At 48.6% G+C, this 27,593-nt stretch overlaps 1 protein-coding gene across 2 annotated transcripts; it reads right to left on the bottom strand.

Annotated features, from left to right (window-relative positions):
- On the bottom strand, nt 1-27,593 carry wdr17 (WD repeat domain 17; the record flags this gene model as incomplete). Of its 2 annotated transcripts, none has more annotated exons than XM_084465488.1 (31): nt 1-120; nt 476-573; nt 803-873; nt 1,493-1,591; nt 4,413-4,514; nt 5,133-5,235; nt 5,775-5,916; nt 6,014-6,125; nt 6,794-6,933; nt 7,115-7,214; nt 8,356-8,444; nt 8,553-8,685; nt 9,451-9,515; nt 10,062-10,217; nt 11,120-11,245; nt 12,252-12,382; nt 13,738-13,887; nt 14,056-14,142; nt 15,282-15,397; nt 15,969-16,133; nt 17,200-17,286; nt 17,693-17,775; nt 17,887-17,978; nt 18,209-18,377; nt 20,327-20,514; nt 21,862-21,984; nt 23,380-23,520; nt 23,926-24,036; nt 24,487-24,717; nt 25,412-25,595; nt 27,471-27,593. In XM_084465488.1, 31 exons carry the CDS (start codon nt 27,591-27,593, stop codon nt 1-3), a joined length of 3,837 nt encoding a protein of 1,278 aa, XP_084321614.1. The 2 variants fall into 2 exon arrangements, with proteins under 2 accessions (XP_084321614.1, XP_084321615.1); XM_084465489.1 differs by having other exon boundaries at nt 803-870.

Genomic DNA, 27,593 nt, shown 5'->3' with positions numbered 1-27,593 from the left:
TCAGAAGGGCACCAGGCGCACGCCCGTCCCCAGGGGGGAGAAGGGGTTGACCTTGGCCCACATCAGGGCGTCGTTAAGAGAGATGGCCGATTTACCGTCTTCAAGGAGGAACACGGGGCCCTGCGCGGAGAGAGAACACACCCGCGCGTGAAGTCAATTCCTCTAAGAAACCAAAGAATAGCACTATGTAGCGGAATAAACAGGCACGCACGCACGCACGCACGCACGCACGCACGCACGCACGCACGCACGCACGCACGCACGCACGCACGCACGCACGCACGCACGCACGCACGCACGCACGCACGCACGCACGCACGCACGCACGCACGCACGCACGCACGCACGCACGCACGCACGCACGCACGCACGCACGCACGCACGCACGCACGCACGCACGCACGCACGCACGCACGCACGCACGCACGCACGCACGCACGCACGCACGCACGCACGCACGCACGCACACACACACCTGTATCCTCTGGCCTGTGAAGCAGGAGAGCTGGACGTCCGAGTGGCTGGGCAGGTTGGAGCCGGTCACGTAGTCCGGGCCAAACAGAACCACGGAGCCTGGGAAAACACGGAGCAACAGGCACAACAGAGGCTCTTTAAACGAGAGTTATTATTGGAGTTATCTGAGTTATTATCGTCGTGTTTCACCTCAAACATCCAGTGTGGTATTGATGTAAAGGTGACAAGCAGAACGGTTCCACGGTGGTCCCCAGCGACGTTTGGACGTAACGAGACGTGGTGCGTTTGAGTGGAGGGAACGCGAGGAGAGAGAGGAGGTTGGTTTTACCTGACCCAGTGGGACACAGTCTCTTCTGCAGGCAGGTGAACTCCTGGCTCTGCTGCTCTGACGGAGGGCTGCTGGGAGCAACATAGACACAACCCAGGTCACACAAAACCGCTTTATCACGACGGACACGAGGCAGGGGTCTCGTTAGGACCCTGAGTGGTACGAGAAGGCCTTCAAAACGTCACGACAGAGGAGAAACGCTGACATGTGTCGTGGTGTTTTGTGGAGATGCACTGGGATTAGTTTGATGATTTTCACTTGCATAACCAGATCGTTATTTATATTATATTATATATATTATATATTATTTAGATTAGATTGCTGATATTGATCTTCAACACAGTTTTAACATAATATGAAGTACATAGTGTAGTGAATGTGTGTGAAACATTGTCCATCTGAAATACATCAGCTCTCAATGAGCTATCAATATTAGGAAGCAAAGAACGGGCTGGTATTGAACAGCAAACTGAATTTGTAATTGCGGATATAATTGTGTGTTTTCCGTCTGTCTGAAAACAGCTACATTTAATTAAAGGCCACCAATCCGATTTGACTACAGGCGTACATACATATCACTAATCCCAATAAGGGTTTGTGTTTGTGTTGGTCCAACAGAGGAAGGCTGGCCTGTGTGGGTGCAGCGGCGGGGGGGGGGGGGGGGGGGGGGGCGGGGGGGGGGCGTCCAACCTGCTGCTGGTGTAGGCGCAGGTCCTCCAGGCCTCCAGCTCTGCTGACAGCTGCTCTATCCTCAGCGGGACGCACACCTCCCTCCGCTTCAGCAGCTGGCTGGGGGAGGACACACACCCAGACGGTGGCGTTAGGGTGACCCTTCCTAATGGACCTCGTGAACATGGACCTCGGAGTGAGGGATCAGCCACTCCCACTGGGTGTGCTGTTATGGTAATGCACGGCACATTTAAGAGTGGATGAGCTCTCTTACACCACGGCCACTGGCGAATAGTTAACGTTAACAGGGCCGGACATTTAGTCTGCACTATTTGTTTTGTGTGTGTTCCCGGAAAACACAAATGATCCGACTGGATGGATAACGGGGTCTGACCACGACCGGGGGCAGCACCAGACGCGTGGCCTCCAGCGTGGCCTCCCCAGTCACTTTGGGACTGGACGCAGGCGCGGTGGGGCAAGGGGTTGTGGGAAGGCTGGCGTGTGGGCGGGGGGGGGGGGGATCGCACAGCGTTGAAAGGGGAGGGACAAAAGTTGAACTCTAGTTGAACTCTTTGTGCAAATACGCGTCTTGCGGTGAGCGTTGGGCCAATGCGATTGGACGATCGACATTCAGTGAGCACCGGCGTGCAGACTCATGGTGAATTAGATTTCCTGGTTTTAACCACTCGATAAACACGGTGGTGAACTCCCACCGGCAGCCACTAGAGGGAGCACGCTCATCAAAGAGGAGACCTTTTGGTGGGCCACAGCAATGAGGCGCGTTGGTGTGTAACACGTCTTAGTACCAACCCGTACAGAAGGCTTTCTGAAAGTAATTAATCCCCACTGAGTCCTGTCAGCACTTTAAAGACTACTTGAGATTCCCCAAACTGAATAAATACTGCAAATATCGACGTAAAAAAATCAATGTCTGTTAACTCCTAAGATATCCTCCGCTGAACAAAATATATAATTCACATGAATCCTTTGGAGCAGCTGAGTCCGTGGATTTGACATCCAGAATGAAGCTAGTTTCAGAGAGCCAGTGGACGCCACAGGACCAGCGTCGCTCCGAGGACGGCGTCTTATTAACTCGTGGTACGTCGTGAGTAAATTAAAAAGGGCTCGCTGAAGGCTGGACAGGTCAGTTGAGTTGAGGGGATCCACCTAACCTTGTGAAAAAACGACTCGCAGCACAAGGGAAATGTGCGCCCGTACTTGTGAGACGCAAGATGAAACAGCGAAGCATCCTAACTCCTGCTCGCCAGATAGAAGCGCTTTGACTCTGTCTGCATTATATACAATATATTCAGCCTTCACCAAATACAGCTCTCTGTGCATTATAGTGCTAGTGGCTATAAGCCTAACACTGAATGCAATCACTGTGTATTCGTGTCTGAGGAGAATCACATGGAAAATGGCTCGAAATAGTTCTCAACAGAATCATTTGTTTGGTGGTTTTAGTTTGATGATATTCAAACTAAGTATAAAAGTATACATTATACTTGCATGACAAAATCTTTGAAAAACTGACAGATTTCTTTCAAATTGGTGTGGCTTTAAGGACAAGACATTGAACTATATTGCACACTGTTAGATTGCTGATATTGATATTTAACACAGTTTTAACATAATATCAAGTATCTAGTGTGGTGAATATGTGTAAAACATTGTCCATATCTGCACAAAGCTAATCGGAAATAATTATACTCCATATGTGAGAGTGGCGTTCTCAACTGCTTGATTGGTCATTAATCATTCTTTCATATAATTACATAAATAAAAAGGTTAATGTCATTGTTACCATTGTTATTATAATACCTTATCTCCTACTTAACAGTGTTGACATTTCCTTGTGTAACCCCTCAAACTAAAAGCACTACAGCCGTTCTGTCTGGATCATAATATTAGCTGGGGAGGCCTGGCTACATCCTCTGACTGACTATCTGACAGATAAATAAATAGACACAGCTTCCAAATGCAAGACACAGCTTGACATTAAACTTCTCACAGTCCGTCTTTTGTCTTTTGCGGTGCATTCACAAAACAAAACAAAAATGAGCCATGCGACTCAAGAGAAAATAAATGAAGAGAAAAATGAATACTAATTATCGACAAGCACCCCACACCATGGAGCGACATGGAAATACACGGAGCGCGGTTGGGTGGGAGGGTCCTTGCTTGGTGGATACTTCCGGGCTTGTACACGCTAAGACGAGACCAGCTGAGACCAGAGTGTGAGCGTGGGACCCTCAGGATGAGGGCTGCAGAGTCGAGGAGTTGGTTGGTTTAAAAGTGGCGTTCCCACTTTTCATTCCGCGTTTAGACGAGCGTCTTTGGGTGGAAATCTGCGTGCACACGGTGAAGCAAAAGTGTGTGAAATCCGACATGTTTGTTGTGGTTTGCCTGTATTGCACGTGGACGTCAACACGTACGGGACGAGAGCCAGCGTGAGCAGCTCAGAGCACACCTTTGCGTTGTTAAGCCTTTAGACGGAAACGCAACGGTGGAGCGTTTTTAAGATTTCCACTCTGGGGTGGGTGGGTTCATTTTTTGGCGTTTTTAAGCCCCTGAAAACGCTGTCGCCGTCTAAACGAAAGGCACATCTGATAAATATTTTGTCGGTTTCACCCCGGAGCGTTGTTGTGTGAAGCCAGCTTTAGACTTGGGCTATCAGGCTCCGGCCATGGCGTTATCGGAACGCCCACCACTCCCTGGTGTTACAACACACCATTAAGGAGCAATCACAGGACAAAAGGGATTTGGAATGGTGGCAAAGACCAGCTTCAAATATTCATTTTAAAAATGGGTCACTTAAATTGAATGCGGTCAAATACACAATCAATACCTCACTTTAGTCGAATACAATTGTGAAACAACTATACCACATATTCTGTTTGAATTGCTTTTCAATGCGTGAACTACGGATGGAGAGACGCACCTGGTGTATTCATATAGTGCAGAGACGATGCTGGTGTATTGTCTTCTGATGGCCAGCAGAGCTCCGATGTAGCCGCAGAGTATCAACAGCTCACTACGGGCCCTGGACACACACACACACACACACACACACACACACACACACACACACACACACACGCTCAAACCAACCAACATCAAGGTGCCTTGTACCTCAAAATACTATAAAGAATAGTCCTAATCTTATCGTCCCCGATGTTGAGGGTCGTTCCAGGGTCGGCCAGAGCCTCTGGGCCCGGCGGGGTTTATACTGTCAGATTTACTGCAGGGTTTTCCCCGGAAAGCTTTGTTTGTTCACTTCTACTTCGACTGGCTTTTTGGATTGTCGGTGCCGTTAAAGTAGCATTAATAATCGTTTACTTCTTTAACGGCACCGACAATCCAAAAAGCCAGTCGACACTAGATGGAAAAATTTCAAAACGTGATGCAGCTTTTACTTCTCCGCCGCCTACAGAGTTTGTTATGTACGATCATTCATAAACCCCGTGTTATTCCCCGTAGACGTTTGACCGAGGGAACCCGAGCCTCGGAGGCGGGGCTTATTCTTCAGAGGTCTATAAGGGGTTTTAACACGGGGCAAATGGGACTGTGACCCCACTGCCCTGGTCTACCAAGCTTATATGACACTCTTATCCTACTACTACCACCACTACTACTACTCATTTGTTATCATTGCATTTACTCAGTCATCTTGACCATGACGAGACGATCTGTTCTGATGTAACTCAGCAGGTCCAGGATTGGCTGGACACTATCCACCGTCCAATCAGATCCACTCAATTGTTCTGGGGAGGGGGAGAAGCACAAAACGGCAAGGCTGTGTTCAAACCTTGATATAAATGCTTATTATGAACCCAAAGTAAGCTGTAGACCTATGGCTCACCTTTGACCTGCTGTAGACCTATGGCTCACCTTTGACCTGCTGTAGACCTATGGACAGGGCTCACCTTTGACCTGCTGTAGACCTACGGACAGGGCGGTCTCACCTTTGACCTGCTGTAGACCTAGGGACAGGGCTCACCTTTGACCTGCTGTAGACCTAGGGACAGGGCTCACCTTTGACCTGCTGTAGACCTATGGCTCACCTTTGACCTGCTGTAGACCTAGGGACAGGGCTCACCTTTGACCTGCTGTAGACCTAGGGACAGGGCTCACCTTTGACCTGCTGTAGACCTAGGGACAGGGCTCACCTTTGACCTGCTGTAGACCTAGGGACAGGGCTCACCTTTGACCTGCTGTAGACCTAGGGACAGGGCTCACCTTTGACCTGCTGTAGACCTATGGCTCACCTTTGACCTGCTGTAGACCTAGGGACAGGGCTCACCTTTGACCTGCTGTAGACCTAGGGACAGGGCGGTCTCTGGCTCGTCGCTGAGGAGGTAGAACTGAAGCGCTGAGAACAGGTCTCCCTCAGACAGGCTGGCCTCGGCCAGGCTCTTGCACTCCTCCAAAGGCGGCAGGCCGCACTGGAACCACAACGTTACACAAATATTAGATTGGATTTAAGAAAAGAAACATGTTTATTTGTTATGACTGTTAAAAACGACAAAGTTGTGGACTAACCCGGGCATGCAAAGTGTTGTTTTCAGCAGGGCTTCCAGGGTAAAAAGCACATAGTTTGGACAAAAGGATCTTGTTGTCAGGGATCATGTGGAGCAGGTCGGCTGACAGCTCCCTGGTGGTGGACGGCACACCCACAGCGGGGGTGAGGGGGGGAGGAGGGTGAGGAGGGTGAGGAGGGTGAGGGGGGTGGGGAGGGTGAGGGGGGTGAGGGGGGTGAGGGTCAGGGGGGTGAGGGTCAGGGGGGTGAGGAGGGTGAGGGTCAGGGGGGTGAGGGGGGTGAGGAGGGTGAGGGTGAGGGTCAGGGTGAGGAGGGTGAGGAGGGTGAGGGTGAGGAGGGTGAGGGGGGTGAGGGTGAGGGGGGTGAGGGTCAGGAGGGTGAGGAGGGTGAGGGTGAGGAGGGTGAGGAGGGTGAGGAGGGTGAGGAGGGTGAGGGGGGGTGAGGGTGAGGGTCAGGGGGGTGAGGAGGGTGAGGGGGGTGAGGAGGGTGAGGAGGGTGAGGGTCAGGGGGGTGAGGGTGAGGGTGAGGAGGGTGAGGAGGGTGAGGGTGAGTGAATGTGTGAATCAACAAAAGAAAAGAAACAACGGTTATAAAACACTTCAGCCTGTATTTGATGTGTCACTCCTTTATCCACTTGAAAACATTTCCATTCATTTAGTAACTGTTTATTCTGAATATTAAAGATACAATTCGTGTGCTGTTAAGTATGTGCAGGGAACCTGAACTGCGGTTCTGCAGTAGTTGAACTACCAGTACCAGCTGTAGGGTGAGGTGCACCTTACCAGGTGGGTGCCGTCATGTACTTTCTGGCTAAAAGCTCGAGGCAGTAAGCGGTGCTCTTCGCAGCTGCTTCCCCGAGAACGTCCCCAACGCAGACCGCCAGCTCCAACTCATTACCACGAATGAGAGTGGACAGAGCTAACTGGGAACACCCCAGGAAGAACACACACACACACACACACACCAGACAATGAGCAAAGACTGGAGTCGCCTAGCTGAACAAATGAGGCTGTTTTTACATTTGTGGCTCGGTCCATCCATATCGATATCTGTCCTGTTCATTATCAAAACAACAAGGACATGGTCGGACTATAAGAACACACCTCGATGTTGTCCACGGCGAGGTGACAGCAGGCCGCCAGCACGCAGCAGCCGTCCTGGAAGTACCACTCGGCGAGCTCCGTACACACCCTGTGGAGGAGGCTGGGAGAGACACAAAGGGGACTCCTGAGCCACCGTCACACCACGACTCAGTCCTACCAGAGGCCCCTCAGGAGAGCGGCTTAAACCTGCACTGGGAACGCCTTCTCCTCAGCAAACTCTCCAGGGTCGTCGGTTGTTATAATTAAGCAATAGATCACGACAGGCCGTGGTATACGCTCATTATACCACAGTTAAGGGGCGTTGTCCGTCCCGACGCGCAGCGACCCCCTTCACTGTGGTATAATGACCGTATACCACTGACTGAAGTGATCTATTGCTTTTATAAAACGGTTACGTAAGTATGGCGAAATGAAAGTCATAGACACCCTCAATTTTGAAAAAGCTAGAAAGTCGGAAAAGCATTTTTTTTAACGAATACAAAAAAGTAGTCCCTCCTGGCTGCCGGCAAAGTGTACGGCGGTTGCTATGCAACACACTGTAGCGTCCTTCAGAGAGAAGGCTAGGCTAAAGACGGTAGCTCGGTTCGCCGGCAATTTAGCCTTCTATCGAGTTCACTCGAACTCGATAGAAGGCTAAATTGCCGACCGTGTGCCTATTGCTTTACAACATTTCCACCCTCTCCAGCAATCAACATGTTTTTTAGGCTTCAGTGAACTACGCTATCGCTTTTATGTATACATAAACAACAGTTAGAGTTAGGCGCGGAGTGATACTGAACTCTGTAAACTGAACGGGCGTCATAGCTGTGTGTATACGCTCAGTATACAACGGTTGGGAACCAATCAGATCGCTTGATTTAGGCCCCCCGTTTTATAATCTCTTTTATTTGTTGACGGTCGTCTGATATTTATCACGTGCAGATGGATTCCTGCGGGTCGGTGTGGTTTAGAGAAACCTTCCAGTTCAGATATTTTTAGAATGGAGTAAAAAGCTGACCTGGCACCGGTTGAAGTAAAATCCGAACAAAGTGAAACACGTTTAGCATAATCACAACAGCTTGAGAAGCGCGCGCGTGTGTGTGTGTGTGTGTGTGTGTGTGTGTGTGTGTGTGTGTGTGTGTGTGTGTGTGTGTGTGTGTGTGTGTGTGTGTGTGTGTGTGTGTGTGTGTGTGTGCGTGCGTGCGTGCGTGTGTGTGTGCGTGTGTGTGGACCGGTGCATTCTGAGGAGGAGGGGTACACACCTCTGGTACTGTTGCTTGTTGTCCACGGCACTAGTGCTGTGGTTGTTGACTGAGCTCTGAGGTGTGTGGATGTTGCCCTCACATGCACCCTAGGAACACACAGATGACCAACCGTTCACATGCACCGCCTGGCGGAGACGCAGCAGCAGAGGAGGAGGTCCACATACAGCGGTCCCATCGCTGAACCATCGCTGTACCTGTGCTACCAGCAGGGCCTCTTTCAGCTGCCCTCTGCCGCTGAAGAAGTTGACCAGCTTCTTGACGTCGCCTGTGGCGATGCAGTACGGGATGGCGTCGTCGTTGTCCTCCGCCATCAGCTGGTCTGCTCTCCTGTGGGGTCACAGCAACACTTACAAGATGATCCAATTCATATTAAGACCTACACATATAATACTTTATACATAAATAGATAACACACACATGTGTATGTGTGTGTGTGTGTGTGTGTGTATATATATTAGTGCTGTCAAACGATTAAAATATTTAATCGCGATTAATCGCATTAATGTCATAGTTAATTAATCACACATTTTTATCTATTCTAAATGTCCCTTGATTTCTTTTTGCCCCATTATTTTTTCTCATTTTAATGCTCTTATCAACATCTTAACAAAAGTGGATCTGCTTGCTTTGTGCAAATGTTTTTTTTTATTGAAATCAACATTGGCATATACTGTAGTGTTTAATTTCACACTAACATTCTCACTGGGAGCAAATCATCTCTCACAGAATGTAACACTGTCCATCAATAAAAGGGTGAAAAAAATAAAATAAAAAGAAGGTTAATCTAGGTTGATCAAAAAATTGACGCCGTTAAAATGGGTTTGCGTTAATAATGAGAGAGATAGATAGATAGATAGATAGATATCTATCTATCTATCTATCTAGAGATAGAGATAGAGATAGAGAGATAGAGATATATATATATATATATATCATATATTTTTGATATAGAAACAAAGGCTTTACTTGTGTATGCGGCGACTCTACAGTAGTCTTTAATTCCCAGTAAGGTGGTTTTAAGGTGGTTCTATTCATCATGAACAGAACTGAGTGTAGTTATGTAGGTAAACCGTGTAGGACATGGAGCAATACCTTTGCATGAGTTTCTTCCAGTACTTCATGGAGACTCCTGGGGCCACTGATAAAGCCTTGTCCCACTTCAAACACAAACAGGACGCTCACGTTGTTTTAGAAGAACATCACATCTAGTACGGGATCCTCTATTGGTACTCCAAACGTTAGCCACACACACACACACACACACACACACACACACACAACAAATACTACTACTAGAGAAAAATGATATCCACTGATCCCGGGCTAATAGGTTACATCATTGAAAACGTTGCTGCTAGAGTGACCCAATCAGAGTACGATATGGTGCGAATCAACCAATCATTCTCGTTGGGTGACACACGTCGTGGTAGGCTGCAGCCAAGCCCCTCCCCGTATCTCCCCTCCCCAAGGCCCGCCTCCTCCTTCTGAGCACCCAATCACAACATCGACATCGACCAGCATGCGACTATAAGAACAGAACCCAGAGCTGTTACAATATTACTCGATTATTGTTGAAAAAAATGTTTTTTCAATTATTTGTCAACAGAAACAGACGGTGGTTTTGGGAGGGGGGGCTCAGAGGGGGCTCAGAGGGGGGGGGGGGGGGCTCAGAGGGGGCTCAGAGGGGGGGCTCAGCGTCCTACCTGTCCGAGCTCCACCATGAGCTCACAGTAGCGCTGGATCTGCCCCAGCCTCAGGTGGATGTCAGCCGCCTCCTTCAGGCTCTCCTCCTTACTGGGAGCTCCGATGCCTCCGCCGAACTTAGACATCTTCACTATGGTCAGCTGCTGGGCGTCGGACTGCAACACACAACGTCCAGAGCAACATCCAGAGCAACATCCAGAGCAACATCCAGAGCAACATCCAGAGCAACATCCAGAACAACATCCAGAGCAACATCCAGAGCAACATCCAGAACATCCAGAGCAACATCCAGAACAACATCCAGAACAACATCCAGAACATCCAGAGCGACATCCAGAACAACATCCAGAGCAACATCCAGAACAACATCCAGAGCAACATCCAGAACGACATCCAGAACAACATCCAGAGCAACATCCAGAACAACATCCAGAGCAACATCCAGAACAACATCCAGAGCAACATCCAGAGCGACATCCAGAGCAACATCCAGAGCGACATCCAGAACAACATCCAGAACAACATCCAGAGCGACATCCAGAGCAACATCCAGAGCAACATCCAGAGCAACATCCAGAGCAACATCCAGAGCAACATCCAGAACATCCAGAGCAACATCCAGAGCAACATCCAGAACATCCAGAGCAACATCCAGAGCAACATCCAGAGCAACATCCATCCATACTGCTGCTTTAAAGGAGCAGTATTAATGACAGGATAAGATTAAGCTCTATAAGGAATAAACAACACTGGGGCCAGCTAATGACTAATGTGTGTCGACCCCCAAGTCACCTCAAGCCACTTTGTTGATAGAGCAGTCATAGAGTATGTGAGGTGGACGTAAGATGTAAAGGAATTAAAGTCAAGTCATTCATGCAGGAGCACGTATGCTTATTGTCTATGTGTAGAGCAGCGCATTGGATTGTATCTTAGGACAGACGACAGTCAACGACACCACAATAAATTAGAATTAAAAAATAACAATACATATATAAATTGCTGCCCTGATGATACACATTATCAATGCCTTTGCAGGTGATTGGAGACGGAGACGTACGGTTTTAAACCTCAGCAGGTGCTTCATGTGCATGACCCCCTTGCTGTAGCTGGGGGGCAGCAGAGAGTCGTCCTGTCCGTTGATGACGGAGACCAGGTCCCACAGGTTGTTGCTGCCCCCTGGAGGCTGAGGCAGGAACACACAAACACATTCACAACAGGTGATAAACACATCCATAACAGGTGATAAACACATCCATAACAGGTGATAAACACATCCATAACAGGTGATAAACACATTCACAACAGGTGATAAACACATCCATAACAGGTGATAAACACATCCATAACAGGTGATAAACACATTCACAACAGGTGATAAACACATCCATAACAGGTGATAAACACATCCATAACAGGTGATAAACACATCCATAACAGGTGATAAACACATCCATAACAGGTGATAAACACATCCATCACAGGTGATAAACACATCCATCACAGGTGATAAACACATCCATAACAGGTGATAAACACATCCATCACAGGTGATAAACACATCCATAACAGGTGATAAACACATCCATAACAGGTGATAAACACATCCATAACAGGTGATAAACACATCCATAACAGGACCTCCATAACAGGTGATAAACACATCCATAACAGGACCTCCATAACAGGTGATAAACACATCCATAACAGGTGATAAACACTAACATGACCAACCGCTCCATAACAGGTGATAAACACATCCATAACAGGTGATAAACACTAACAGGACCAACCGCTCCATAACAGGTGATAAACACATCCATAACAGGTGATAAACACATCCATAACAGGTGATAAACACATCCATAACAGGTGATAAACACATCCATAACAGGACCGAGCCCTCCATATCAGGTGCTACTAAAGGGTAGAGCCTCTCAGCCATGGAATGAGTTCTGACACACTGTAGTGGCTGCTCTCTCCGGATCACGTGATCATTTTCCTCGGTTGATCCTTCCTCTCAAATGTTTCCCTGGGTCTATTTGGATTCCCCTTTTTAAAAAACTTGTTTCCCTTTGTTTAGCGCTTTAGGTGGTAATTGTGTGTTGTTGTTTTGTCTCCCTTAAGCACTTTGTTTAGTTCTGTCTGCATGAACACACACTACAAATGAAGTTTGATTTGGATTCGGTTACCGAGAAGCAGTCGGAGAACCATCGGAGCTTCTTCACCCTGGCCTCCGAGGTGAGTTTGTCCAGCTCCTGCTTGACGTCCCGGGACACTTTGCCACAGAGGAGCGGAGGGGAGCCAGGCACCATGGCTCTGTCTGCGGGACAGAGAACACCTTCAGGTCTTTAACGCGTACCCACACCACAACACACGCCAACACATTAGGCATGGGCGATTCGCAAACGATTCGGTCAGAACGAACGAATCCCGAAGGTGAACGACGAGAACTGATTCCCAAAAAGAAGAGAACTGATTCCTTTTTTTTTTTTTTACATAAAATAAAATTATGGTCACTCAATCAATATGGTAAATAAAAGATAGAAACGAACAGAGCTTCGTCTCCCCTCGACTTCATTTTGATTGAGTCTAAAACGTTCTCATATTGATTGAGTCTAAAACGTTCTCAAACCACACGTGTAATGCTCGAGCGGCGTCGTAGGCTAATGCTACAGAAATTAGCTGTTTTCCCCGAGCACCGTCACCGTCTGAGACCTTCTGGTGGTTTTAAAGGCTTCGTTTGCGGGCGTACCTCATATTTAAAAGCAAAGTGGTGAGGCCAGACACCTGAGATGCCCTGCCAAATGACGTAACTGACCATATGACTTAACAAACTGAACGAACTGAACGAACGAATCAAACGAACGAATTGTGATAGTGAAGGGAACTGAAAGAACTGATTCCCGGAAAAAGAATCATTTTGCCCATGCCTACAACACATACCTATCTGGGGCTGTACACGATTATAATGACAGATCACAGAAAACGACCATACTGTGGTTTTCTATGTAAAAAAACTACTGCTATAATTAAAGCCGAAAAAAGTGACACGCTGCATTTGAAATCGATCCAATTTACTACCTTACTATTTATCTGTGCACCGAGATACATCTTTAAAGATACTATAATGAACTCCAGTGTTGTGCATGAACTAGTTCATTGAACAAGTTCATTTTTCTATGAACTTTGAACTGAACATAACATATTTTTAACTAAAGAACTTGAACGTGAACTAGTTCAGATTTTGTGACATTGTGATTTGATGCTTAGGTCCAGATGACGTGTTTATTGAATGGAGTTACTGCCTTAGTTGTGATGAATGAAACAGGTGTACAAATAATATCCACAAAAAATCTGAGATTGTAGTGATGGGCAGCAGGTGATGGAGAGGATTAATTTAAAAGATAAGCACAGAATACTCACTCCAACAGTTTTTCTTCAGTTTCTAAAAAAACTGTTAATGAACTGAACGTGAACTAGTTCAAAACTGAACTGGTGAACTATGAACGTGAATTTATTCATTTTCTTTTGTATGAACTGAACTTTGAACTAGTTCATGTGACGTGTGAACTTGCCCAACACTCCAACATTGATCTTAGAGTTCAATGAACTCTGATCAATGGACACATGCAGCCTTTAAGACGGACGGACGGTGACCCCCCCCCCCAGGCTCACCGGTGTTGCCCAGGATGCGGTCCCAGGGCTGCTCGGTGACGATGTTGAGCAGCAGGGGGGAGATGAGGGGGGTGAGCGACCACAGCCTCACCGTGCTGTCCCTGCTGCAGCTGGCCATGGTGAACGGGCGGCTGGGGTGACACGTCAGCCCTGGACAGGACCAATAAGGTCACACGATCACGATCAGGATCAGGATCACGATCAATAAGATGGTGTTGAAGGCTGAACCAATCACAGTGTTTTGGTTCCTTTGTGGTCGACACAAAATGGCTTCCCCACTGATGACAACGTGCACCTGATCTCCGGGCCTGCTCCTACCGTAGACATCGGCTCCGTGGTCGTACACCGTGTCCAGGCACGTCCCGTCCCGGGTGTCCCACACGCGGATGGTGTAGTCCCAGGAGCCTGCAGCATGATGCACAGCAGGGTGGTAAACGGGTGTTGACTGACATTCACCCGTTCATTCACACGTTCACACACCGACGGCGGAGTCGACCCCGCAGGGCGACAGCCAGCGGGTCAGGAGCAGTCAGGGTGAGGGCGTCTCGCTCAGGGACACCTCCACACTCCGCTAGGAGGAGAAGCCGGGGATCGAACCAGCAACCTTGTGGTTACCAGCCGACCCGCTCTACCTCCTGAGCTCATGGCGTCCCATCTATTTCTCTCTCTCTCTCTGTCTCTATTACTCTCTCTCTCTGTCTCTCTCTCTCTCGCTCTGTCTAACGCTCTCTCTCTCTCTGTCTAACGCTCTCTCTCTCTGTCTCTATTGCTCTCTCTCTCTCTGTCTCTATCTCTCTCTCTCTCTGTCTAACACTCTCTCTCTCTGTCTCTATTTCTCTCTCTGTCTCTCTCTCTCTCTCTCTGTCTAACGCTCTCTCTCTCTGTCTCTATCTCTCTCTCTCTGTCTAACGCTCTCTCTCTCTGTCTCTATTTCTCTCTCTCTCTCTCTCTGTCTAACGCTCTCTCTCTCTGTCTCTATTGCTCTCTCTCTCTCTGTCTCTATCTCTCTCTCTCTCTGTCTAACGCTCTCTCTCTCTGTCTCTATCTCTCTCTCTCTGTCTAACACTCTCTCTCTCTCTGTCTCTATTTCTCTCTCTGTCTCTATCTCTCTCTCTCTCTGTCTAACGCTCTCTCTCTCTCTGTCTAACACTCTCTCTCTGTCTCTATTTCTCTCTCTCTGTCTCTATATCTCTCTCTCTCTGTCTCTATTTCTCTCTCTCTGTCTCTATTTCTCTCTCTCTGTCTCTATTTCTCTCTCTCTCTCTGTCTCTATCTCTCTCTCTCTGTCTAACGCTCTCTCTCTCTGTCTAACGCTCTCTCTCTCTGTCTCTATCTCTCTCTCTCTGTCTAACGCTCTCTCTCTCTCTACGTTCCCCTCGGTGATTCCCTCAGGGTGTGGTCATCAGGACTGTACCTGAGGTCTCTCTCTCTCTCCCCTCAGTGTTCCCTCACTATAACCCGGTGTGGTCACCAGGACTGTACCTGAGGTCTCTCTCTCTCTACGTTCCCCTCAGTATAAGCCGGTGTGGTCACCAGGACTGTACCTGAGGTCAGCAGGTAGGGCACCTCTGTGTTCCACAGCAGCCCCCTGACCGGCGCGGTGTGGCCGCTCAGCACGTTGATGCAGGCGTCCTGCGTGTAGTCCCAGATACGCACCGTGCTGCACGGGGGGGGGGGGGGAGAGGGTAGAGGAGACGGACGGGGTCAAGCGTCAGGTCATAAGCCTCGTACGTCTGGATGGGGGTAGGCTATAGTTCCACTTAGCGACCACAGCCTGAGCATTTTTTTGTATTTCTTGAAATGCTTGCTCTGCAAAGCGTCTTTGTTACGGCCACCTTGGCCTTTCAGGGGTCATATTGTGTGTGCTGCTCCTGTTCTCGTTTCTCTCCTAGGCCTGGTCCCACATGTTCCAGGATCAGGGGGTGTGCCCGCGTACGGGGCGTGTCCCTGGAACCGCATAAAAGGGGCCTGGCCTCCGAGAGACGGCGGCGGGAGATTTGATTTGCGGTTACGCACCGACTGCAGAGATCATTTTTGTGTTACATGCTTTTCACGGAGAAATAAACGTGAAAGAAACGTGGATTGTCGCGCTGTCTCCTGCCCTGTTTCTTTGTTGCGTTGAGCCGCGTAACAGTCTTGCGTGCTGCTTTGAGGGACGACGTGATCTATATTCTACGACATGTACACTTGCTCAATCCCTCTTTTCCACCACCGTCGGCGGTCTCCCTTACCCGTCATCGGAGCCAGAGCAGAGTATTCCCTCTCGTAGCGGGGACCAGCGGACGTGGAAGACCTTGGCCAGGTGTCCAGTGAACACCTTCAGTGGCTGCTCAGAGCTGGTGGCCAGGTAGTACACTCGCACGTTTTTGTCCTCACAGCCCGTCGCTATCATATCCCTACGAAGACAGAGAGACAGAGAGAGAGAGAGAGAGAGAGAGAGATAGAGACAGAGAGAGAGAGACAGAGAGAGAGAGACAGAGAGAGAGAGAGACAGAGAGAGAGAGAGAGAGAGAGAGAGAGAGAGAGAGAGAGAGAGAGAGAGAGAGACAGAGAGAGAGAGAGAGAGTGAGAGAGAGAGAGAGAGAGCGTTAGACAGAGAGAGAGAGACAGAGAGAGAGAGAGAGAGACAGAGAGAGAGAGAGAGAGAGAGAGACAGAGAGAGAGAGAAATAGAGACAGAGAGAGAGAGAGAGCGTTAGACAGAGAGAGAAATAGAGACAGAGAGAGAGAGCATTAGACAGAGAGAGAAATAGAGACAGAGAGAGAGAGAGACAGAGAGAGAGAGAGACAGAGAGAGAGAGAAATAGAGACAGAGAGAGAGAGCGTTAGACAGAGAGAGCGATAGACAGAAAATATGTCAGACTGCATGGTATGTATCAAAAATATATTTTTGATTGCTTGGTGGCTAACCTAGCCTGGTCCTACCAGAATCTCCTACTTCAGTTCATTTGCACACAGAGTCTGGCCTTTCTCCATTGACAAACCTTAACTCACTGAAGGCGGGCGTCTGTTGGAGTTTGAAACTATTAGATCTGCCCCAGTGCCACTCTGGATCTGCCATAACCAATCACTGTTCGACGTTTGACTACGACTCAAACCAGCGCACGACCTCAACGTCAACGTTCTCAGCCAGGCTGTTTGCTGATTTGACGGCCCAAAAAATTGGCTGCAGAAAACCTGCGAAAATACCGCAAACCCAGACAGTAGTACTGAAGGGAAATGGAAATTGAGCGGAAGTATGGAGGCGGGCGGAGCCAGGCTATGGCTAACCCTCACTACACTTAATGTTTGTCAGTAATGTCTTTTGTTAAGGTATTTTGCACTGATGTCTGAGTTCAGATCTCTCTTGAAATGTGAATAAATAGGACTAAAATGTAGTTATCTGAGGATCTATGAGGTAGAGATGAAGCAATGTTTGAGTAAAACGTTGGTTTTGATCCTGTTTAATGTTCCGTGTTCTTACTTGTTGTTCTGGCTCCAGTCACAACCAAAGACAGCGGCAGGATGCTTGTACTTGTGGAGAACTTTCCCATCAATGGTCCGAATGATACTGGACAAAAACACCACATTCAGACCCAGATGCACAATCAGTGAGAAGTCTCACAAGAGCGGAGGAGAATGGTGGAAACATGAGTGAGGGCTGGCGAGAGGAGAGGAACGTTGGACTAGGGTAAATGTAGTGTAGATCTATCTAAAAGATTCAGTTGAAGGAGAGTTGTTATGACAATAACAATAACTATATCAGTTGTCACACGATTTAAGAAGGTAAAGAAAGTTTCATTTCCCTGTAGAAATCCTTTCCACAATGATAGAATATAATCTGAGCCTGTCAGTGGCAAAGTAGCTCAATAATATACCGATGGCAGAAACTGTTGCTTCAGTCCTAGATTATCTCTTCATAGGGTCCAGTACTTTCACACGTCGGAAGACTCAGAAGAAGAACACATGGTACTGACCAGAACCCATCTCCACTGCATGTGGCGATCCTCTTCGAGTCCTTGTGGCTCCACGATATACAGAAGATGCCGTTCTTCCCGTGCTACACCAGAAAGAAAACGACAAAGCGACAATGTACCAATGAAGCGCATAGATGAGGTGAATAATGACGCTCCAGCCGTTCAGCGTGCTCCCAAATGGCGGTGACGCCCACCTCGTTGAAGCGCGTGATCATCTTCCCTTTCTTCACATCCCAGATGAATGCTCCGTTACGAGACGTAGCCCCGGCTATGCAGTTCAGATCTCCTTCAGCAAAACACACAGACACACACACACACACCCTTCTAAACATGAATACGTCAACAGTATTTTCCTGATCATGTCGGTGGATAATACACCAAAAATACTCCTAATGATTGTGTCTTATCCTCAAGATTTTTTTATCACAGATACATCTATTCTACTTGGCTGCTATGTGTGTGTGTGTGTGTGTGTGTGTGTGTGTGTGTGTGTGTGTGTGTGTGGTATCGTTCTACCAGGGGCCCAGGATAGAGAATAGACCACTCCTTCGTTGCCCGGGGAGGTGTAGACAGCTGTCAGGGTGTTGGTGTCCCAGACTTTGATAGTCCCGTCAAAGCTGGCTGTGGCCAAGAGGTTCGGGTCGTCTGGTTTGAACTTGCAGTCGAAGATGGTCTCCACGTGACCCTGGAGGAGATGACCGGTGGAGTCCATTCATTAGAAATGTGTCAACAAACAACATGACAATGGTCACAAAGCCGTTGCAGAATAAGCCAGAATAAAAAATTAGTGAGTTAATAATTGATTTTCAGATTTTTCCTGCGCAGTTCATAGGCTTTATTCATTCTTTCAAGCAGTTTCTAAGCAGTAAAAATCAGCAACAGCGTTCATGATGATGCCATCCCTAATTGCATACATGCTAATTACCGATAAGTAAGTAAATAGTTGAAACCGGTCCATATTTTGCCAACACACTGGATGTGAAACGATGCCGATTCACTGTGTTCATATTCTCATCATATTCCTACTGGTAGCTCTCGTTATATACCAGGTCTCTGGTAGCTCTCGTTATATACCAGGTCTCTGGTAGTGGTCGTTATATACCAGGTCTCTGGTAGTGGTCGTTATATACCAGGTCTCTGGTAGTGGTCGTTATATACCAGGTCTCTGGTAGTGGTCGTTATATACCAGGTCTCTGGTAGTGGTCGTTACAACCAGGTCTCTGGTAGCGGTCGTTATATACCAGGTCTCTGGTAGTGGTCGTTATATACCAGGTCTCTGGTAGTGGTCGTTATATACCAGGTCTCTGGTAGTGGTCGTTATATACCAGGTCTCTGGTAGTGGTCGTTATATACCAGGTCTCTGGTAGTGGTCGTTACAACCAGGTCTCTGGTAGCGGTCGTTATATACCAGGTCTCTGGTAGTGGTCGTTATATACCAGGTCTCTGGTAGTGGTCGTTATATACCAGGTCTCTGGTAGTGGTCGTTATATACCAGGTCTCTGGTAGTGGTCGTTATATACCGGGTCTCTGGTAGTGGTCGTTATATACCAGGTCTCTGGTAGTGGTCGTTATATACCAGGTCTCTGGTAGTGGTCTGGTAGTGGTCGTTATATACCAGGTCTCTGGTAGTGGTCGTTATATACCAGGTCTCTGGTAGTGGTCGTTATATACCAGGTCTCTGGTAGTGGTCGTTATATACCGGGTCTCTGGTAGTGGTCGTTATATACCAGGTCTCTGGTAGTGGTCGTTATATACCAGGTCTCTGGTAGTGGTCGTTATATACCAGGTCTCTGGTAGTGGTCGTTATATACCGGGTCTCTGGTAGTGGTCGTTATATACCAGGTCTCTGGTAGTGGTCGTTATATACCAGGTCTCTGGTAGTGGTCGTTATATACCAGGTCTCTGGTAGTGGTCGTTATATACCAGGTCTCTGGTAGTGGTCGTTATATACCAGGTCTCTGGTAGTGGTCGTTATATACCAGGTCTCTGGTAGTGGTCGTTATATACCAGGTCTCTGGTAGTGGTCGTTATATACCAGGTCTCTGGTAGCGGTCTGGTAGTGGTCGTTATATACCAGGTCTCTGGTAGTGGTCGTTATATACCGGGTCTCTGGTAGTGGTCGTTATATACCGGGTCTCTGGTAGTGGTCGTTATATACCAGGTCTCTGGTAGTGGTCGTTATATACCAGGTCTCTGGTAGTGGTCGTTATATACCAGGTCTCTGGTAGCGGTCGTTATATACCAGGTCTCTGGTAGTGGTCGTTATATACCGGGTCTCTGGTAGTGGTCGTTATATACCGGGTCTCTGGTAGTGGTCGTTATATACCGGGTCTCTGGTAGTGGTCGTTATATACCAGGTCTCTGGTAGTGGTCGTTATATACCAGGTCTCTGGTAGTGGTCGTTATATACCAGGTCTCTGGTAGTGGTCGTTATATACCAGGTCTCTGGTAGTGGTCGTTATATACCAGGTCTCTGGTAGTGGTCGTTATATACCAGGTCTCTGGTAGTGGTCGTTATATACCAGGTCTCTGGTAGTGGTCGTTATATACCAGGTCTCTGGTAGTGGTCGTTATATACCAGGTCTCTGGTAGTGGTCGTTATATACCAGGTCTCTGGTAGTGGTCGTTATATACCAGGTCTCTTAGAAAGTCCCACTTCTTGGCTCCCATGTCGTACAGGCCGACGCCTCCGTCCATGAAGCAGCACACAGCGTGTCCGGGGGGCAGGGAGAAGGAGTGGTTGTGGGACAGAGTGGGCGGGGGCACGGCCTCGCTGGTGGAGCTGGTGTGTTGACTCTTGCTGGGGGAGCTGGAGCCCAGGGCTACACAGAGGGGTGGGAGGAGAGGAGATGTGGGGCGGTGATGAGTAGGGAGAATGACATGATGATGAAAAAACGAATACGGTCCATAAGGATGTGTGGTGGGTAACAGTTTGAAGACAAAAGCCAACGTCTGGTGTAAAACTGATGTTGAATTGGTTTGTTTTCGAGGCAGGATGATTTAAGCCACAATTCTGTGTGATTATACAATCATTGGCTCTCTCTTCTCATTATCAGTGGCCATAATGACATCCTAAAATAACAGCACAAAAATAAACTGCACACCAGTTATTCAGATATAGCTTTGGTGCACAGTTATGGTTAATGAATTGCGCTACTACCTTAAAGGTGACATATCATACCACCAGGCGTGAGTGTGATTAGCCGTTACAAGACGTTTTGGAAATCGGCCTTTTCTGACATCACAAGTGGGCGTGTCCACCTAGATGTATGATGGATTGATTGATGAGCAACGTTTGCTACGGTCCACTGGGTAGGGCTGGTGGACTGATCTATCCAGCACACATCTAGGTGGACTTGATGATGTCAGAAGAGGCAGATCTTCAAAACGGCTTGTAACGGCTAATCACACTGACACCTAGTGGTGTGATATGTCACCTTTAATGGATGCTGCTTGAGACTTGCATATGGACAGAACAGGCAAATATATTCATATTTTTAGAAATACACATGATAGATTGTAAATCGCCTATCCAAGCAGTATACAACTAGGTGGGAATTTCCCTCCATTTCTTAACAGGACATTTTGAGAAATATACATGACTAATGTTACATATATTATAACATTATTTATAATATGCAACAGTATAGAGCTACAGGGTATCCGTCATCAGGAAAACAATGAGAGAAAAACACAATGCCGTTCAAATGAGCTTTCAAAACGGCACACCCCTACCTCCTACTGTCATCCACCCTGTCAGCGTTCATATTAGACTGAATTGTTTTCCTGACGACGGATACCGCCGTAGCTGATGACGCGCACGCTCCGCCGTAGCGTTTCCGTCCACACTGCCGAGACGCAAAACTCTAGAAGAAGGAAGATTCTACGCGTGCGCTCAGACACGGCGGCGTTGTGTGACAGTGTATCACGGCGCCACCTGGCCGCCCGCCTGCCAATGCGTCCCCGATCGAATTCCACACACTTCTGCGTCACCGTCTGCGCGCAAGATTTCCTCCCGAAAACCGCTCGTCTAAACGCGGAATAAAAAGTGAAGAGGCGACACCACTTCTGCGTCTTCGGTTCGGACCGTCGTCACGTAAACCTTAAGACAACAATCTGAAAGAATCAGAGTTAAAGTAAGATGAGTGATGAATGGCTTCCCGCCGTACCCTTCTTGGCCGGCGGCGAGTGGAGGACGTGCAGGGCGTGGAAGCCCGTCTTCTTCAGCTTGATGTTGTCCAGGGGGCTGGAGCGGGACGCGTTCCAGATCCTCAGGACCCCCACCTGAGAGTCTGGCAGCAGCAGCACCAGATGGGCTTCAACAGCAGAGCCTTCTGAACGCACCTCTTTTGTTTTTTAACTTTAATCAATATTTAAATCATGTCAATTTTCACTTAGAATTCCAACCCGACTGGTTGTTGTAGCGTGCATGCGCAGATCAAACAACAAGCTGGAACGTGACGTAACCTGTGGAGGGACGAACGCTGGCGCTGCAGTGGATGGTTAGTAGATGAGTCATTACCACGGCAACCGCATCCACATTACCAACAGGGCCAAATGAACGCCCAACGCAACCAAACCAACCCACCCTCTAGACCAGTGGTTCTCAAATGGGGGTACGCGTACCCCTGGGGGTACGTGACGGCACTCCAGGGGGTACGGGAGATTTTAAAATATACTTAGCATCCGATGCGAAACTCCTTTAAAAATAATTATTGAATAAATATTTCAGGAAAATATAAGTATAGGTTCATAAAATGAAATTTATATTCAGTAGGCTATTCGATTTCATTATCCTTGAAACCCAGAGTCTCTCCCCCCCCCCCCCCCCCCCCATACCAGGATGGTTCGACCCGACCTGTCACATGCCACCTGGCGTCATCACCTGTCAATCACTTGGATCAACGACGGCGTCGTGGTTGAAGCGTAGCGGAGATTCTTTAGAAAACACGGAGGGACGAGTGGCACAGGAGGCCAAAACAGAAATGCTTTGCGCTGGTTAGGGGGTGCTGGTTAGGGGGTACTGGTTAGGGGGTACTGGTTAGGGGGTACTGGTTAGGGGGTACTGGTTAGGGGTTACTGGTTAGGGGGTACTGGTTAGGGGGTACTGGTTAGGGGGTACTGGTTAGGGGGTACTGGTTAGAGGGTACTGGTTAGGGGGTACTGGTTAGGGGGTACTGGTTAGAGGGTACTGGTTAGGGGGTACTGGTTAGGGGGTACTGGTTAGGGGGTGCAGGTTAGGGGGTACTGGTTAGGGGGTACTGGTTAGGGGGTACTGGTTAGGGGGTGCTGGTTAGAGGGTACTGGTTAGGGGGTACTGGTTAGGGGGTACTGGTTAGAGGGTACTGGTTAGGGGGTACTGGTTAGGGGGTACTGGTTAGGGGGTACTGGTTAGGGGGTACTGGTTAGAGGGTACTGGTTAGGGGGTACTGGTTAGGGGGTACTGGTTAGAGGGTACTGGTTTGGGGGTACTGGTTAGGGGGTACTGGTTAGGGGGTACTTGGCTGAAAAAATATTTCACAGGGGGTACATCACTGAAAAAAGGGTTGAGAACCACTGCTCTAGATCACCAGCCTGATGTTGGCCGGTCGGTTCTAGAAGAGACCCAGGTACAAACCACGGTGGTACCGGCCTGTATTTGAAGGTCCACAGTCCACACACAGATCTGGAGTCTGTCCGGGGCCTACCTCCGGTGATGAACAGGCCCGGTGCCGACGGGACCCAGGCCAGACACTGCACCGACGCCGCCGCCGACGGGAAGCAGAAGGACGTGATGCAGTTCAAGGCCTCGCTGTCCACCAGCCTGATGCCGTTGTGAAGGTTAGACACTGCAACGAAAAACACACACTTCATACACCGTGTGACCTTCATCATCGAGAGAGAGAAGTGTCCTCCACGCCACTTCATGTGTCGCGTAACTACCGACGCACAAACACAGGACACACGCACACCTTCATCAATATTCATCTTAATTTGATTCACTACATTTCACTACATTTCACTACATTTCACTACAATGTAAACCCACACAAAAACTAAACTGAGTGTTTTCTGTGAAAACGTCATAGTGAAGTTCGCAGCTCAGTTATTTCATTCATTCTCCCAGAATCATCAGACACAAGCTATTTGGACTGCATGAATGAATATCCCGATATATGTTGTATTATATATTATATTAACCTGATATCACACAAATCCATCTCCTCTTATGATACACAAGACCGGTGTCTCACCCAGTAAGTACTCGGTGGACAGGGGGTCCCACTCCAGAGCCGTGACGGGGTCCTCCTCATCTGTGCCCTCTAAGGACTCTGGACGCAGCACGTGCTTCTGACTCTTAGAGCCTGGGGACAGGTCAGAGGTCAGCAAGTCAGTTACGTTATTATATATTTATATACATCCCCCAAAAATATATAGGCCTATATATATATATATACATATATATATATATATATGTATATGTTCGATACGTTTGCTTATTGTTGTCCATTTATTTGCACAACAATATTTCTTGCTTTCCTTTTGACAGTGTAAATGACGAATGGAGCTGAACGCTTCACTATCTGCCGTCCACTATCACGGCCAGTGGATGATTACTAAAGAGCCAGTGAACCGAAAACTGAAGTACGTCTTATGTGATCGCCGTTAAAGTAATCTACGACCCCTTTGCCACTGTTACTAAAACAAGACCGTCATTCATTCAGAGAAAACACGAGGTCAGATCCTACACTTCATTAATCTCTGCCAAGCAGTTCCACTCTTTTTTTTCCGAACGCGGCTAACAATCCGTTTACCGGGCTGGAAGATGGACAAGCTGCCGTCGGTGTGGCCGAACACCAGCTTGCCCTTCTTGGTGGGGTGCCATCGGAAGAGGCAGATGTCCGAGAGGAAGGAGTGCGCTTCTTTGTGGACGGTGACGGCGGCGTCGGGCCCGGCGTAGACCCAGATGTACAGGGGCCCCCGGTGGGACACGAAGGCCACGCCCGTGGTGGAGTTCCAACACCAGCTGACCGACGCAGGGATACCTGCGCAGGAACACGCTCAGATGTCAACGCGGTCACGTCCTCGTGGGCCTGTGCAGTGTTTCCCCTGGATTTTTTTGTAGCAGTGGTGCTGTGAGTTGGTAACCTAGCAACGCTAGGGGGGTCCGGGGGCATAAATGGTTACTTCTGGTGAGATTTTTTTGGGAAAAATTTACAGATTGAGCTTCCAAATATGACATAAGAACCAACAGAGTCAGGGTATCTGCTGAGACCAGATCATTGTGACAATGGGCCTTGAACTTGGCAGAAACTAAGTTCATCTTTTATGTTCATTTTCAGCTATTTTTTTTATATTTATCATAAGCCTTAGAGGGAACACTCACTGACTCTGAGGCTCAACAACAGACTTTAATGTGATTATGTGATACAATGTTGTTGCACCAGGACGAATACAGCCTGAGCTATGGTGTCACCGGCAGTGTCCGTCTCACTCACCCTCCGTTTACACTGACACTGGAACCCGTCTGCCAATCGCTTTGTGAGTTTGTCATTTTTCTTTTTCTTTCGTAGCTAGTACCATTCCGAATGCATGCTCTGTTCTCAGAGATATCCATAAAAGCATCTGCTGAATGTAAACGACACGATTCCTCAACACGCTACAGCACATCAAGGACACACACACACACACACACACACACACACACACACACAGCATCAGGTCCACCTGACAGCGTACCTTTGGTGTTGTCTAGTCGCGCTACGGCCTTCTGCTCGGCCACGTTCCAGACGATGAGCAGGTTGTCAGCGGAGGCGGAGGCAAACAGGTCGGGGTGGTCCGGGGACCAGCTGATGGCTGTGATGGTCTTCTTGTGCTCCGACATGATGGAGCGCAGCTTAAACTCATTGTACTGCTGGTCCAGCTGAGAGGGGGACAGGGAGAGAGAGGAAAGGTACAGCCAGGTGGAAACGGATGAACTAGATTCAACACAAGAGCAGCTCAAAAAGACTGGCTAAAGGATACGAGTTGACATATCTGGACTAGACTCAAACAGCATAGAAGGCCACCGGCAAACTGGTCAATCTTCTTCGTCTTCAGACTTCAGTGTCAGGGTGAAGGAGTAACTTCTTAATGAAGTGATATGGGCAGTAACCATGTCCCCTCCTTCTTACAACTCTCAGCCCAGTCGTTCTTTAAATGTCATTTTGAAATGACATTTAAAGAACACACTTTCAGCGATTAAAAGCAGTTTTCCAAAACAAAGGCCCCTGTGCCAGTGTGTGCAGTACCCAGTACGCCCTGTACCTGGTAGATGTGTGTGTGGAGTACCCAGTATGCCCTGTACCTGGTAGATGTGTGTGTGTGCAGTACCCAGTACACCCTGTACCTGGTAGATGTGTGTGCAGTACCCAGTATGCCCTGTACCTGGTAGATGTGTGTGCAGTACCCAGTACACCCTGTACCTGGTAGATGTGTGTGTGCAGTACCCAGTACGCCCTGTACCTGGTAGATGTGTGTGTAGTACCCAGTACGCCCTGTACCTGGTAGATGTGTGTGTGCAGTACCCAGTACGCCCTGTACCTGGTAGATGTGTGTGTAGTACCCAGTATGCCCTGTACCTGGTAGATGTGTGTGTGCAGTACCCAGTACGCCCTGTACCTGGTAGATGTGTGTGTGCAGTACCCAGTACGCCCTGTACCTGGTAGATGTGTGTGTGCAGTACCCAGTACGCCCTGTACCTGGTAGATGTGTGTGTAGTACCCAGTACGCCCTGTACCTGGTAGATGTGTGTGTGTGTAGTACCCAGTACGCCCTGTACCTGGTAGATGTGTGTGTGTGCAGTACCCAGTACGCCCTGTACCTGGTAGATGTGTGTGTGCAGTACCCAGTACGCCCTGTACCTGGTAGATGTGTGTGTGTGTGTGCAGTACCCAGTACGCCCTGTACCTGGTAGATGTGTGTGTGTGCAGTACCCAGTACGCCCTGTACCTGGTAGATGTGTGTGTGTAGTACCCAGTACGCCCTGTACCTGGTAGATGTGTGTGTGCAGTACCCAGTACGCCCTGTACCTGGTAGATGTGTGTGTGCAGTACCCAGTACACCCTGTACCTGGTAGATGTGTGTGCAGTACCCAGTACGCCCTGTACCTGGTAGATGTGTGTGTGGAGTACCCAGTACGCCCTGTACCTGGTAGATGTGTGTGTGTGCAGTACCCAGTACGCCCTGTACCTGGTAGATGTGTGTGTGCAGTACCCAGTACGCCCTGTACCTGGTAGATGTGTGTGTGGAGTACCCAGTACGCCCTGTACCTGGTAGATGTGTGTGTGCAGTACCCAGTACGCCCTGTACCTGGTAGATGTGTGTGTGGAGTACCCAGTACGCCCTGTACCTGGTAGATGTGTGTGTGCAGTACCCAGTACGCCCTGTACCTGGTAGATGTGTGTGTGTGCAGTACCCAGTACGCCCTGTACCTGGTAGATGTGTGTGTGTGCAGTACCCAGTACGCCCTGTACCTGGTAGATGTGTGTGTGCAGTACCCAGTACGCCCTGTACCTGGTAGATGTGTGTGTGGAGTACCCAGTACACCCTGTACCTGGTAGATGTGTGTGTGCAGTACCCAGTACACCCTGTACCTGGTAGATGTGTGTGTGTGCAGTACCCAGTACGCCCTGTACCTGGTAGATGTGTGTGTGCAGTACCCAGTACGCCCTGTACCTGGTAGATGTGTGTGTGGAGTACCCAGTATGCCCTGTACCTGGTAGATGTGTGTGTGTGTAGTACCCAGTACACCCTGTACCTGGTAGATGTATATCGCCAGAGTTGCACAGTAGGCGAAGCGGTCTCCGCTGGCAGCGCACACGTCTTTGTTCCAGGGCTGACAGCCTGCTGCCAGCAGGCCCACCTGCTTCACCTGAGACAT

This window comes from Micromesistius poutassou (assembly GCF_964030765.1).
Source record: "Micromesistius poutassou genome assembly, chromosome: 3".
In the NCBI taxonomy this organism is placed as follows: Eukaryota; Metazoa; Chordata; class Actinopteri; order Gadiformes; family Gadidae; genus Micromesistius; species Micromesistius poutassou.
The sequence above is the reverse complement of the archived record's forward strand: the minus strand, read 5'-3'. Positions and strand labels throughout refer to the sequence as shown.